At 41.2% G+C, this 14,704-nt stretch overlaps 1 protein-coding gene across 7 annotated transcripts in view; it reads left to right on the top strand.

The window, feature by feature from the left end:
• Nucleotides 1-14,504, top strand: part of LOC140469051 (E3 SUMO-protein ligase PIAS1-like) — a 146,596-nt gene extending 132,092 nt beyond the window's left edge. For all 7 annotated transcript variants that reach the window (XM_072565265.1, XM_072565267.1, XM_072565264.1 and 4 more), the window contains 5 exons: nucleotides 6,710-6,840; nucleotides 7,400-7,562; nucleotides 8,788-8,927; nucleotides 11,726-11,763; nucleotides 14,157-14,504. In XM_072565265.1, the coding sequence (XP_072421366.1) occupies nucleotides 6,710-6,840; nucleotides 7,400-7,562; nucleotides 8,788-8,927; nucleotides 11,726-11,763; nucleotides 14,157-14,462 (778 nt within the window). In that variant the 3' untranslated portion in view covers nucleotides 14,463-14,504. The remainder of the gene's footprint in view (nucleotides 1-6,709; nucleotides 6,841-7,399; nucleotides 7,563-8,787; nucleotides 8,928-11,725; nucleotides 11,764-14,156) is intronic.
• Nucleotides 14,505-14,704: the final 200 nt, after the last annotated feature.

Genomic DNA, 14,704 nt, shown 5'->3' with positions numbered 1-14,704 from the left:
TCATCTTGTATGCCTCTATTAAGTCACCTATTAACCTTCTCTCTAGTGGAAATGACCTCAAGTTCCTCAGCTTTTCCTCATAAGACCTTCCCTCCATACCAGACAACATCTTGGGAAATCTCCTCTGCACCCTTTCCAGTGCTTCCACGCACTTCCTATAATGCGGCAATACTCCAAGTGCAGCCACACCAGATTTTTGTACAGCTGCAACATGACATCATGGCTCCAAAAATCAATCCCTCTACCAATAAAAGCTAACTCACTGTATGCCTTTTTAACAACCCTATCAACCTGGATGGCAACTTTCAGGGATCTATGCACATGGACACAGAGATCTCTCTGCTCATCCACACTACCAAGAATCTTACCATTAACCCAGTACCCTGTGTTCCTGTTAATCCTTCCAAAGTGAATCACCTCTCTCACTTTTCCGTATTAAACTCCATTTGCCACCTCTCAGCCCAGCTGTGCTGCTTATCTATATCCCTCTGTAACCTGCAACATGCTTCTGCACTGTCCACAACTCCTCCAACTCTAGTGTCATCCACAAATTTTCTAACCCATCCTTCTACACACTCATCCAGGTCATTTATAAAAATGACAAACAGCAGTGACCCCAAAACAGATCCTTGCAGTACACCACTAGTAACTGAACTCCAGGATGAACATTTCCCATCAGCCACCACCCTAGTCTTATAGCTAGCCAATTTCTGATCCAAACAGCCAAATCACCCTCCATACCATGTCTCTATATTTTCTGCCTACAATGGGGAACCTTACCACATGGGTTGACTGAAATCTCGATACATTACATCAACTGCTTTATCCTCGTCGACTTGTTTGGTCACCTTCTCAAAGAACTCAATAAGGTTTGTGAGCCACGACCTACCTTTCACAAAGCCATGTTGACTAACCCTAATCAAATTATTCCTTTCTAGATGGTTAGAAGTTCTATCTTTTATAGTCCTTTACAAAATTTTGCCCACAACAAAAAAGTAAGGCTCACTGGTCTAAACTCCCCTCCTTGAACAAGGGGACCACATTTGCTATCCTCCAGTCTTCTGGCACTATTCCTGTAGACAATGATGATATAAAGATCAAAGCCAGAAGCTTGGCAACCTCTGCCATGGCTTCCCATAGAATCAGAGGATAAATCCCATCTGGCCCAAGGGATTTACCCAATTTCACACTTTCCAGAATTGTTAACATCTCTTCCTTATGAGCCTCAGTCCAGTCTAGTCTAATAGCCTGTATCTCCGTATTCTCCTCGACAGCAATGTCTTTTCCCTGCATGAATACTGATAAAAAGTATTCATATAGCTGCTCTCCTATCTCTTTGGATTCCACGCACAACTTCCCACTACTATCCTTGACTGCCCTTAATCTTACCCTGGTCATTCTCTGGCTGGTAACATTTGAGGTAGAAAGCCAGGGCCTAGAAACCGCAGAACCCAAGAAGTTTTTGACGAAGGAGTTAGATAAAGCCTTTTGTCTTATTGAAACAGGGATGGCAAAGTTAGAGGAGCAAGATCCTAATGCAGAGAGATTTACCAAAGTTTACCAGATAGTTACCAATGGCCTCAGCTGCTACAACCCTTGATGCTTACTTTAAGAAATTGACTTCAGAAGGGGACCTCCACTCTCCAGCAGCAGAAGCAGACTCTGATTCTCGAGTAGCAGAATCAAACCCATCCTCTCCAACACCAGGCCCCTCATCTTAATTATTAATTAAGGCCTGTTCCAGTATGCAAGACATTGAGCGGAACAAGAGTATTAACCTTTAATCATCCTTTCTTTTCTATCTAAACAGTTCAAGAAATATTTCTTTAATGTTTTTTATACCAATCCACATGTTCTCTCTCTCTTAATTATAAATACTGTATTGTAGTTACATTTATTATTACAATGTTTTAGGTTTAATGTATACTATATACGAAGACAAACATTTGACTAACTGACGCTAGCTATGAACTGTGTGTAACTATTCCAACTTAAATACAAATTCGACTTATGAACAGACTTAAAAACGGAACTCATTCGTAACCCGAGGGCCTCCTGTATACCTATCCCTTTCCATCGCAAAAGTAAACTTAACCGAATTGTGGTCACTATCATCAAAGTGCTCACCTACCTCCAAATCTAGCACCTGACCTGGTTCATTACCCAGTATCAAATCTAACATGGCCTCACCTCTTGTTGGCCTGTCTACGTACTGTGTCAGGAAACTCTTCTGCACACATTGGACAAAAACTGACCCATGTCAAGTACTCGAAGTATAGCGTTTCCAGTCAATATTTAGAAAGACTCCCATAACAACTACTTTCGTTCCTATCCAGAATTATCTTTGTAATTCTTTCCTCAACATCTCTGGAACTTTTCGGAGGCCTATAGCAAACTCCCAACAGGGTGACCTCTCCTTTCCTGTTTCTAACCTCAGCCCATACTACATCAGTAGATGAGTCCTCATCAAACGCCCTTTCTGCCACTGTCTTTGACTAACAATGCCACCCCCCCCCCCTTTTTTACCACCTTCCTTGATCTTACTGAAACATCTCAACCCCAGAACTTGCAGCAACCATTCCTGCTCTATCCATGTCCCCTAAATGGCCACAACATCGAAGTCCCAGGTACCAACCCATTCTGCCAGTTCATTCACCTAATTTCGGATGCTCCTGCCATTGAAGTAGAACTGCTTCAAACCACCTTCCTGCCTGCCAGTACAGTCCTGCAACCCTGAAACCTTATTCATGACCTCACTACTCTCAACTTCCTGTACACTGACATTATAATTTCAGTTCCCATCCCCTTGCTGAATTGGTTTAAACCCTCCCAAAGAGTATTAGCAAATTCTATACACCCCAGGATATTGATACCCCTCTGGTTCAGGTATAGACTATCCCATTTGTAGAGGCCCCACCTACTCCAGAATGACCCCCAATTATCCAGGTATCTGAATCTCTCCCTCCTGACTGACTGACTGAAGTCTGTTGCACATCCTTGTCCTTTTATGTTGTGCTGCCCATTATTGAAAGTAATGAGATTTGTGGAGCCACTGTTTCCTGTCAGTTGTTTAATTGTCCACTAGCTCTCAATTGGATGTGGTGGGACTGCAGAGCTTAGATCTGGTTGTGGAATTGCTTAGCCCTGTCTGCTTATGTTAGGAGAAAGTGAGGACTGCAGATGCTGGAGATCAGAATTGAGTGTGTGTTGCTGGAAAAGCACAGCAGATCAGGCACATCCGAGCAGCAGGAAAATCGACATTTCGGGCATATGCCTTTCATCAGGAATGAGGCTTGTGGGTCAGGGCTTATTCCCAATTCCTCCGCCTCCACCTCATCTGTTCCCAGGATGACTAGTTCCACCTCAAAGTTCCAGGTGGCCACCACCTTCTGCAATTGCAACTTCCCTTCCCATGTGGTTGACGATGCCCTCCAGCGTATCTCCTCCACTTCACGCACCACCGCCCTTGAACCCCACCCCTCCCAACGCAACAAGGACAGAACACCCCCCCCCCCCCATCCTCACCTTCCACCCCACCAACCTCCGCATTCATCATATCATCCTCCACCACTTCCTCCAGCAAAGATATATTTCCCTCCCTTCCCCTATCAGTGTTCCAGAAAGACCATTCCTTCTGTGATTTCCTCATCAGGTCCACCCCCTCCACCAGCCCACACCCCACTTCTGGCACCTTTTCCTGCCACCGCAGGAAGTGCAAAACCTGCGCCCACACCACTCCTCTGTCCAAGGGTTCACAGGATCCATCCACATCCATCAGAAATTTACCTGTACCTCTGCCAATGTCATCTACTGCATCAGTTGCACCAGTGTGGCCTCCTCTAAATCGGGGAGACAGGACGTTTCCTTGCGTACCGTTTCAGAGAACATCTCTGGGACACCTGCACCCACCAACCTCACTGCCCCGTGGTTGAACATTTTAACTCCCCCTCCCACTCCGTCAAGGACATGCTGGTCCTGGGCCACCTCCATCTCCAAACCGTTACCACCCGATGCCTGGAGGAGGAATGCCTCATATTCCGCCTTGGGACCCTGCAAACACACGGGATAAATGTGGATTTCAACAGTTTCCTCATTTCCCCTCTCCCCATGCTCTCCAGTCCCAAGCCTTCAAGTCAGCACTGCTCTCCAGACCTGTCCTTCACAACCACCCCCCCAAACCTATCTCCTTCTCCCTCACCTTCATCCACCTGTTACTTTCTCAGCTGCCTTTCCCCCTCCCAACACTTCCCCCACCCCCCCCCCCTCCCATTTATCTCTCAGCCCCAACCCACAAGCCTCATTCCTGATAAAGCGCAAATGCCTGAAATGTCAATCCTCGTGCTCCTCTGATGCTGTCTGACCTGCTGTGCTTTTCCAGCGCCACACTCCTGACTCTCTACTTATGTTGTTTGGTATACAAGTAGTAGAACCTGTATTGTAGCTTCACCAGGTTGCTGGCTGAGGTCCTTCCACATGTAGCTCCAAAAATCACCACAAGCCTGCAACACATTTCTATTTGTACAACATGGCGATTGAGGAACTATGCATAGACAACACTCTCACATGCCTCTGGTACTGAGCCTCAAGTTGAAAGTGGAGTGGATCTGCATTGACATTACTTTTCAAATCTCAATATCACATGAATTGCACAACTTTATCTTGAATTTGTTGTTTTTAAAAAAAATCAGAAGTCACATGGCACCAGATTATAGTTCAACAGATTAATTTGAAATCAAAAGCTTTTGGAGCACTGCTCCTTTGTCAGATGAAGTGGAGGGAAGCGCGCACACACAATTTATAGATAGAGATCAGTGCAAGATAGTTCCAAGTAATTAAGAGTGTCAAGGTAGTACTAATGATGTGAGTGGAGTGTTGACAGGTTGAACAACAAGTCTTTGTAGGTGATCACAAGTGTCAAATGGTGTGGTGAAGTGTCAGTAGCTGAATAGCAAGTGAAGAGATGAACTATGATCCAATTCGACAAATGCACGGAACAGCCATGGTGACCAAACCTACGACCCAATACACCAACATTTTCATTCACAAGTTTGAGCAAGATTTCTTTGCTGCACAGGACCTCCAACCAGCACAATGCACCAGATACGTCGATGGCATTTTCTTCTTGATGTCATGTGATTTCTGATTTTGTCCACCACAGCCCAACACTGGCATCTCCACATCGCAGTTACCATTAAAAAAAGTTATGAGAATTACATTAGTGACATCATGCTGACTGTTCCATTGAGAGTTATAAATAAGTGCATTTAACCCAGTTAATTTGCAGGAATAGCAATGTTTCGACCTCTTTGTTTCCCCTGAACCCCACACATGCTGGCTGTCCCAAATAAAGGGCATCTCCCTCAAATTTCAAAAATTGGTTGAGCTATGCTTTGGCACAAAGTAAATTCACCAAATTATTATAATGTTGCTTTTGTAATAGTGTGTTTAAATCCTGTTAACTGCCTGTGACAGTGGCAGGTATTTTATGGCAAGTTAATGCTAATGCTGAAATGCTAAGAAATTAATTATGTACAATGCATATTTGACCTTTTGGTTTTACCATCTGGAGGACAGTTTGTTTGCTTTCTCTTTCATTGTCGTACTTAGCGTATTAGTTGCTGGCAGCTTGAATCAATAGAGCTGGCATTAAAATTTTAGAGCTCTCTACCCATGGGTACAGAAGAGCAGGAGACAAAAATCAGTCAGAGTATTCACTTAGAAGTTGAAATGCTAAAATTCTGAAATAAAATTCTTCTTAAGGCAGCAGACTGAGAGTTGTCTCAAGCTGGCTAACACTTTTGAGTTCTGCAGTTGATTCTAAAATGCAAATGAACAGTGTAATTGCTTCTGACACTTTTTGTTTCGTTTGGCTCTCTACTGAGTTGTGTTATGAAGAAGATGCCATGTTTAAATCTCTGATTACTGATGCATTACTGTTAAAACACAATTTTGTTCTGACCAATCATGCTTTCACTATAATAAAAACAGAAAGTGCTTGAGACCTTCAGGTCTGGCAGCATTTGTGAGAAGGGAAACCAAATTGACATTTTGAGTCTGTTATGGCTCTTCTTTGGAACATTTTCAATGCATTGGCTGTTCCAGGTTTTCTGCCACTTCTCTTTGACATCTTATTCCCGAGGTGAAAGCCTGTTGTATGATTCAAGATGATGGTAGTTAATGAGGTATTCAAAAATGGAAGATGGGTTACCTTGTCTGCAAAGATAACAAGAATCAATGGATTATCAGTTCAGAAGAGGGTATTATTGTCATCCTTCCTTGTGCATGGTAGGCTGACTAACACTCAATAACTTACTGCAAATTGAAAACTAAAGTGAGATCGTTCTAATATCCGTAGTGTATTGCTATGCCATCAGTAAAATTGTGTCTTTGCGAGCATTTTGGGATTCTATGTATTTAAAATTCAAGGACTTGTAAGACATGTACAGAAAGAACTTGGCAGCAGTATAGTTTATAAATGGATATGATGTCTGCCGTAATTAAGTATGTTTAAGTATCTGAGAAATGTTCAATAATTTCACTGTGCCTGAGTTATTTTCATTTTTTGTGTTGATGAACTCTTATTCCCTCAAAACAAAAGTGTACTCTGAAGTGACTTTAATAGTTACTTTGTTCCACAATGTTTGCTAACCAGTGTTTTTGTAGAATGAATTAACTTGTACACTCTTGCTTTCTCTCTTAAAAAACGCAGATTATTTATGGAAATCCTCAATTGCTGTACAGATTGTGACGAAATTCAGTTTAAGGAAGATGGAGCATGGTCACCAATGAGAATGAAGAAGGAGGTCCAGGAGGTGAATTCTGCTTATAATGGTGTTGAAGGTATGCCTTTTGTTACATAGGGACTGAACAGAAAGATCAGATTAGACTGATAGCTATATAACCCAAAATACCTGTGGTTAGTGAAATTTGGATAATGGTGTTTCTTCCATCTCTTGCTTCAAAATCATAGTGCTTTGATGAGGTAAAAAAAATTATTGACAATAAATCCGCATGTTAAATATAAGCATTAGAGTGTGTAGTGTGGGAATTAGAAAAGAAAGGGAATGCTATAATAAGATAGGCATGCACTCTTTCTAAATCCTGGAAGTGGAAGTGTAGTATAAAATCTTTGGTTCTGTTATTTTCCACCATAAGTGAATACCAAGCCCTACAGCCACCAAACCCTTAACAAACTGGTGGAATGCAGGTTACGGTGTTCTTTCAAGTGAAGATTACATAATAATCCATTGTAAGCTTTGCTAAGAGAGTTCAAGACAAAATAGACTGTTCATGGCTGAAAGATCACCAGCACAAGTGTCCCAATTTCTACTTTTGAGCTTGCTTTGCATATGCCTTTTTTTTCCAGAAATACTGACCATTAGTTCAAATTGTTTACTAGGTGCTTGTAAAAGTTTGTCTGAGCACAGGCATTCTTCTCAAGATAATAGAAAGGTTGAGGTGATTGATCTGACGATCGATAGTTCATCGGAAGAGGAGGAAGAGGAGCCACCTGCAAAGCGGTACCCTTCAATATCTTCTCCATCACCACCTATCAACAAGGGGTAGGCTTTGAGTTACAGCTGGTCTCTTTGAACTGGTTTTTGTGTTTACAATGAGTTTGGATACAATGAAAACAAAATCCACAATTTGATGGACTTCAAACAATTTCTGTCCACTGTCATTTCAAAGCTGATATTGCATACAGAATAAAATGTACTTGTCCCAAATCATTCTTTGTTGGTATGTCAATTAATTGCTATGCTCCTGCAATCCTGGATTCATTTCCAGTCTTGTCTTTTTCTCTACCTTCAAGAGGCTTTGCAAAATTTGAACTTTGCTCTTAGTTTCATTTGGCTAATTTCTATTTGTAGAGTGTCTTGAGTCATTTCATGTCTAAAAAGCTGTATTTAAATGGCAGTGGTAGTTTATTACTTCACTTGAGCATCAGATTTGCAAAACAATTGTTGGATGCTACTCTTTAATTGTTGAAATAACAGTCATTTTTTTAAGCCAACCTCGAGCACTGTTATAGTTTTCTCTGATCTTGAGGATTGTTAATGCTAAAGCACCGCTCCCTATCTCCTGCTCAAATGGCTACTCTTCACGCAAATCTGGGCAGAAATTGCAGAATTAATGTCTTTGGAAAATGCTGTTTGTAGTTTTTTAATTTAACTGCAGTGAGATTCTCTCTCAATATGTGCACATTGGAACTTTTTAAATTATCCAAATAACCAGTTGAATATTTAGTTGTCTGCTTTAGCTTTTGCTGTGTGAACTTAAAAGTGATCAGTGATGGTTCCCAAGGTTGATTCTAATCAGTTACAATGCCACAAAATTCCTCTTTTGCCTTGAATGGGTTGGACTAGTGGAACTTTGAAATCAAAGGCAGGCGTGTATACATTATCAAATAAATCTGGCACTTTTCTTGTTCATGATTTTCATTTGTTATTTCCTTTTTCATTTCTTTGTTTTCTTCTCTTGCGAGCACTTAACATTTTCTGGAGATAGTACCATTACTTGTAAACTTAAGTTAGCATCATGCACATTTAGTGCTTTGTCTGAGTGACCATGCTTTGCTTCAAATGTTACACTATATTGAACAGTACCAGATCTGATCCCAGTTTAACATCTGCTGAGGGCGGGTTGTTGCAGGTGAGCAGGGACATCGCTCATGCTGACAGCTGCTAATTCCTCAGAGAACAGAAATCAAAATTACTTCTTTTTGGTCTGTTACAACTGAGTTTAAAATGAAATGGCTTGAACTTTTCATGTCTGTCTTGAATACAGGGTTCTGAATCTCCACCATCAGACATCACCAGTAACAAGAACTCCAAGCATACCAACTCTGGATACCAACTTTATCTCTGCTCCTTTTCAAGACTACCGTCATTCATACCACTTACCAACTCTGCCGTATGAACTGCAAGGTAAGCTATTTGCAATAGGACGTGTCTTCAACTGTGGCTTTGATGCTGAGAAACAATATGTTTAAGATGTTGTACACTAAGAATGGAGTTATACCATTTAACCCAAACATTATTAGCAATACAATCCTAAATCCACATTCAAAGTTCGACAGCTCTGTGTTAACTTTGTCACTTTTGAGTCCCCTCAACCTCATGGAGTAAACTAAAGTTAACAAAAAAAAGTTTAAAAATGAGTGTTTCAGATTTGCTTATTAAAAGTTGGTGAGATTTATGATCTTTGTGAAGATTTGTAGCTCAGGTTGATGATAAGTATGTAAGTTAGCTCGCTGAGCTTGAAGGTTTGTTTTCAGATGTTTCGTCACCATACTAAGTAAAATCATCAGAGTCTCTGGTGAAGTGCTGGTGGTATGTACCACCTCTCTATTTATAGGTCTTAGTTTCTTAAGGTGGGTGATGTCATTTCTGTTTCCATTTTTCAAGGGAAGGTAGATGGGATCTAAATCAATGTATTTATTGATGGAGTTCTAGTTAGAATGCTATGCCTGTAAGAATTCTCTTGCATGTCTTTGTTTCACTTGTCCTAGGATGCGTGTGTTGTCCCAGTCAAAGTGGTGTCCTTCTTTGTCTGTAGGTATAGAAACTACTGATAGTTGGTCATGTCTTTTGATGGCCACTTGGTGTTCATGTAACCCGGTGGCAAATTTCCTGCCGACGTAGTGTTTTTTATAGTACTTGCATGGCATCTTGTAAGTGACGTTAGTTTTGCTTGTGGTATCTATTGGATTCTTTAGGTTCATTAGGAGGCTACCATGATGCCAAGGAGTCTGAGTGGTCTGGAAGTCATTTCTGATATGTCTTTGGTGTAAGGTAATGTGGCTGTGGTTTTTGGTTGTGTTGTGTCTGTTATTTGAGTTTGTTTCTGAGGAATTGGCGGATTGTGTTTATTGGATACCCGTTTTTCTCAAAAACATTGTATAGATTTTTGTTTCTTTTTTTTGGTAGTTTTTGGGTGCTGCAGTGTGGTGTAGCTGATTGAACTAATGTCTTGATGCAGCTCCATTTGTGGGTGTTGGAATGATTGCTTCTGAAGTTAAGTATCTGGTCCGTGCGTAGTGTTTTTCTGTAGATGCTGGTTTGAAGCTCTTCGTTAATTGCATGTTCAACTGTCATGCCTCGGAATGGGAGTCTGTTGTCATTCTCCTCCTTTTTGTGTGTGAATTTTATGCCTGTCAGGATATTGTTGATGGTGTTGTATGTTTCCTCTAATTTTTTCCGTTTTGTGATGACAAAGGTGTCATCGATGTAGCAGACCCAAAGTTTGGGTTAGTTAGATGGGGGGGGCAGCTTGTTCACATCTTTGCATTACTGCTTCTGCTATGAGCCCTGATATTGGTGATCCTACAGGTGTTCCGTTGACTTGTATAAAGGTTTTGTTACTGAATGTGAAGTGGGTGGTGAGGCACAGGTCCATTAGCTTGAGGATGTTGTCTTTGCTGATGAAGTTGGTACTGTCTGGTGTTTGTGGTCCGGTTTTCCCAGTAGTGATACCAGTGTTTCTTTGGCCAGGTCGATGTTAATTGATATGAAAAGGGCTGTAACATCAGTGGAGACCATTATTTCATCCTCTTCTTACTGTCTACTGTCTTTGGTGTTCAGGAATTCTTGGGTGGAGTGAATGGAGTGGCGTGAATCTTCAGTTAGGTGTTTTAGTTTTTGGTGGAGTTCTTTGGCTAGTCTGTATGTTGGTGTACCAGACATGGAGACTGTGGGTCTGAGGGGGGCCTCTAGTTTGTGTATTTTTGGTAATCCATAGAAGCATGGTGTTTTGGATCCATCTGGTTTCATGATTTTGGAAGTCTGTGATTCTTTGATATGTTTTTTGACTGTCTATTATGTAGGTGTCAGATATGCAGTGTTCCTTAAAGGCACTGGTAAGGGTCGTTCCAGTTTCTGAGGAGTTGGCTTGCCTCACTCAGTCTAATATTTAGCATCATGTAGGACAAAATATTAGATGTAGTCAAGTTCTTGGTCTATGGAATCATCACAGCAGGCTCCTTTTTGTGTTCTTGCCTGATTCTGTTTCTTAAGGACCTTGAGGATAGGTGTGAGGAGTCAGAATCTTGCATGATTTGTTTTTTTCCCATTTCCCAAGTTTAGTAGTTCTGTGATCTGCGAAGTCGTCTCTTAAATGCCACCTCTGGCTGAAAGGTAAATTAACAGACCGGGTTTCAAATCTGGGACCTTGCAATTGTGGCTAATGTAATCCTATCTCTATTATTTTGTATAAAGTTAAACAGCAGAGTGTAAATTCCCTATAATGGATTGATCACTTTGAAACCACACAAATCTAATCATATAAGCAGCATCATATTTTTCAATGTGCTATTAATGATCATTTCCCATGTTCTAAGACAAACTTCTTGTCACTTGCTTCATTTAAATTGGAGAAGTCTGCACTTATGAACCAGTGTAAGACATTAACATTGTCAAACCCACCTTTCTTATCCCGGTAGCATATTTATAGTCCAGGCTCTTAATACTGTCAGGATAAGGTGTTATTAACAATGTAAACATGGAGAAGCTGTCTCACGGGTTTTGCTGTGCAGTGATCCAAGCTAAACAAACAGATATAAAACCCTGTAGTTACTTGACCTTGTTCCCTGATCTTTGCAATAGGAATACAAATGAAGCCCAGTATCCAAAGTCTGATTGCTCTGAGGTTTGTACTATTATAAAATTTGGACACATTTGGGGCATATATTTTATCGTAATATTTCACTATTCCTTTGTTTGAACAGGTTTAGACCTATTCCCCTTTTTACAAGGAGATAATCAGGTAGGTAAAACATCCGTGCACTTTTGCAATTGAAATTTTGATTTCTTTATTATATCAAGAATGTATATGTGGTTTCTATGTGATTATTCATGTAAAGACCTCAGGCATTGTGATGTCAGTGGAAATTGATTTCCTTCCAAAGTCACATTTTACAGCATAATCTCAAGTAAGTTATGAATAGAATACTAACAAAACATTGAATAGCAGAGGACAAAGATTTTGTTACCTATAACGCCCTCTGATAATCGTCCCAAATACAAGGTGTTTCATTCTTCCATAGACTGTATGGCAGTCAAATTTGAGATATGTACTTAGCTTTGATTATCACTTGCCTGTAATTACACATTGTTTAAACTTTTTTTCACCTTTTCCATCCTCCCTCCAAAATATAGCTGAGGGTCTAGGAGGTGATTTGCAATATCCTTGTCCCCCAGTTTGATGAATGTGCACAGAATAGCTGTTGAAACTGGAGCCTCTGGTACCTATGGTTCAGTGTTAAATTATATGATGCATTTATCAACTGGGCTTCTTGGAAACTATCTTTGGAAAGTGTACAGGCCATGATAGTTTACTATAGATTAGATTAGATTAGATTAGATTACTTACAGTGTGGAAACAGGCCCTTCGGCCCAACAAGTCCACACCGCCCCGCCGAAGCGTAACCCACCCATACCCCTCTACATCTACATCTACCCCTTACCTCACACTACGGGCAATTTTAGCATGACCTGCACATTGACCTGCCAATTCACCTGAACCTGCACATCTTTGGAGTGTGGGAGGAAACCGGAGCACCCGGAGGAAACCCACGCAGACACGGGGAGAACGTGCAAACTCCACACAGTCAGTCGCCTGAGGCGGGAATTGAACCCGGGTCTCAGGCGCTGTGAGGCAGCAGTGCTAACCACTGTGCCACCGTGCCGCCCATTGGCCTTACATTGACAGTTCACCCCAAACATATATGTGAAGTTCAGGGTCCATCACACTTCAATTAAATGCTCCTTCAGGGTGGCACAGTGGTTAGCACTGCTGCCTCACAGTGCCAGGGGCCTGGGTTTGATTCCAACTTTGGGTGACTGTGTGGAGTTTACACATTCTCCCCGTGTCTGCGTGGGTTTTCTCCAGGTGCTCTGATTTCCTCCCACTGTCCAAGGATGTGCAGATTAGGTGAATTGGTCATGCTAAACTATACTGTAGTATCTGAGGGAATATGCACGATAGGTGGATTGGCTGTGGTAAAAATAAAATGTGTGGGTGGGTCTGGATGGGATGCTCTTCAGTGCAGACTCATGGCCTCCTTCTGTACTCTAGGGATTCTATATTTAAAAAATTCTGTCAATATGTTAAAGTACGACATCATGTTATGTCTTGGGACTAATAATCCAGAGATCCGATCTATTGAATTGGACAAGGTCAGATATCACATGACACCAGGTTATCGTCCAACAGGTTTATTTGAAATCACAAGCTTTCAGAGCACTGCCTCTTCATCCAATGAAGTGTGACTTCACCTGACAAAGCAGCAGCGCTTTGAAAGCCTGTGATTTCAAATAAACCTGTTGGACGATAACTTGGTATCGTGTGACTTCTGACTTTGTCCACCCTAGTCCAACACCAGCATATATTCAAGCTATTGATCCAGAGACATTGGTCTCACCACAGCGGCTTAGGAATTTAAATTCAGTTCACTTAATAAATATGGAATAAAATATTACATCAGTAATGACGACCATGTTACTATTAGGTTATCACTCACTGTTGTCCTTTTTAGGAAAGAAAACCTCCCATCCTCACTGTGTCTGGCCTTTGTGTGACATTAGGTTCACCACAACTGCTTGACTCTTCCCTCCCCTCTGAAATGGTCAAGGAAACATTCCTCAATCAAGAAGACAGCTCCCCACTAGCAATGAATGCTGACCTTGCATATGCCACGAATGATCAAAGAAGAGAAATAATTTACCAGGGGTCACTTATCCATTGTCTTAGTGAGGAGAAAGTGTGAGGAAGGGACAGCGTAAGAGGAAGACATCATGTGAATAAGAATTGTAAACCCAGGATAGAATAAGTTTAAATATATGAAGTAACTACCTTCAGAAAAATTATTTGGAAATTATGTGAAAGGTGCAATGCCGTTGCAAGTTGTATCAAATAGCAGGTTTTGATAAATGTTTCAGTGAATGAAAGGTTAAGTGTATTTACTTTAACTTTGAGGAATGGAAGCTGTTTTATATGCAGACATAATCTAATAAATGTCAATATTTGAATACTTGCATGTTATAATTAGTCAGTGGCTTTGAGACTACAGTGGAAGAATTGTAATCTTGCACAGGCTCTCAAAAACCAGTATTAATATACTGTTAGTAATGTTCAGTGCTCTCTACTTGCTACTACAGCATTACAACACCTCCCTCCTTGCTGCTGCAGCTGCTGCAGCCAGTGCTTCAGAGGATCAGGACCTCATTCACTCCTCGCTCAATAGATTCTTCCCATATGGCTCTTCGCAAATGTTCCTGGAGCAGCCAAACTCTGCACCTGCCAACACGCTGGCAGTGACGAACGGCAGCAGCAGCGGAAGTAACAGCAGTCTCGTCTCTTCTAGCAGCTTGCGGGAAAACCTTGGGCATCCTGGGGCTAACCGGAGCAGTGTGGAAAGTGGCCCCATCTTTGGCACCATGCCAGATGTTATTTCGTTGGACTAAGATTTCAAACAATGGATTTAATGTGTTTTTTTGTGTGGTTGGGGTGGTGGGGGCAGGGGGTTGGGGCAGAAAGAGGAAAAGAAAATCTGGTTTGTTTCATCTTTTAAAAACAAATTTAGAAGTGTAGAGACCCTTTTTTTTAAATAAACAAAAAAATTTTAAAAAATACACCATGTACAGAGAACAAAATACTATATTTTCAGTTAACTTTTGTATATAAATTCGAACTGTCTGTCTTTTAA

This window comes from Chiloscyllium punctatum, chromosome 48 (assembly GCF_047496795.1).
Source record: "Chiloscyllium punctatum isolate Juve2018m chromosome 48, sChiPun1.3, whole genome shotgun sequence".
NCBI classification, from domain to species: domain Eukaryota; kingdom Metazoa; phylum Chordata; class Chondrichthyes; order Orectolobiformes; family Hemiscylliidae; genus Chiloscyllium; species Chiloscyllium punctatum.
Note: the sequence above shows the minus strand (reverse complement) of the source record. Positions and strands in the feature narration are given on the sequence as shown.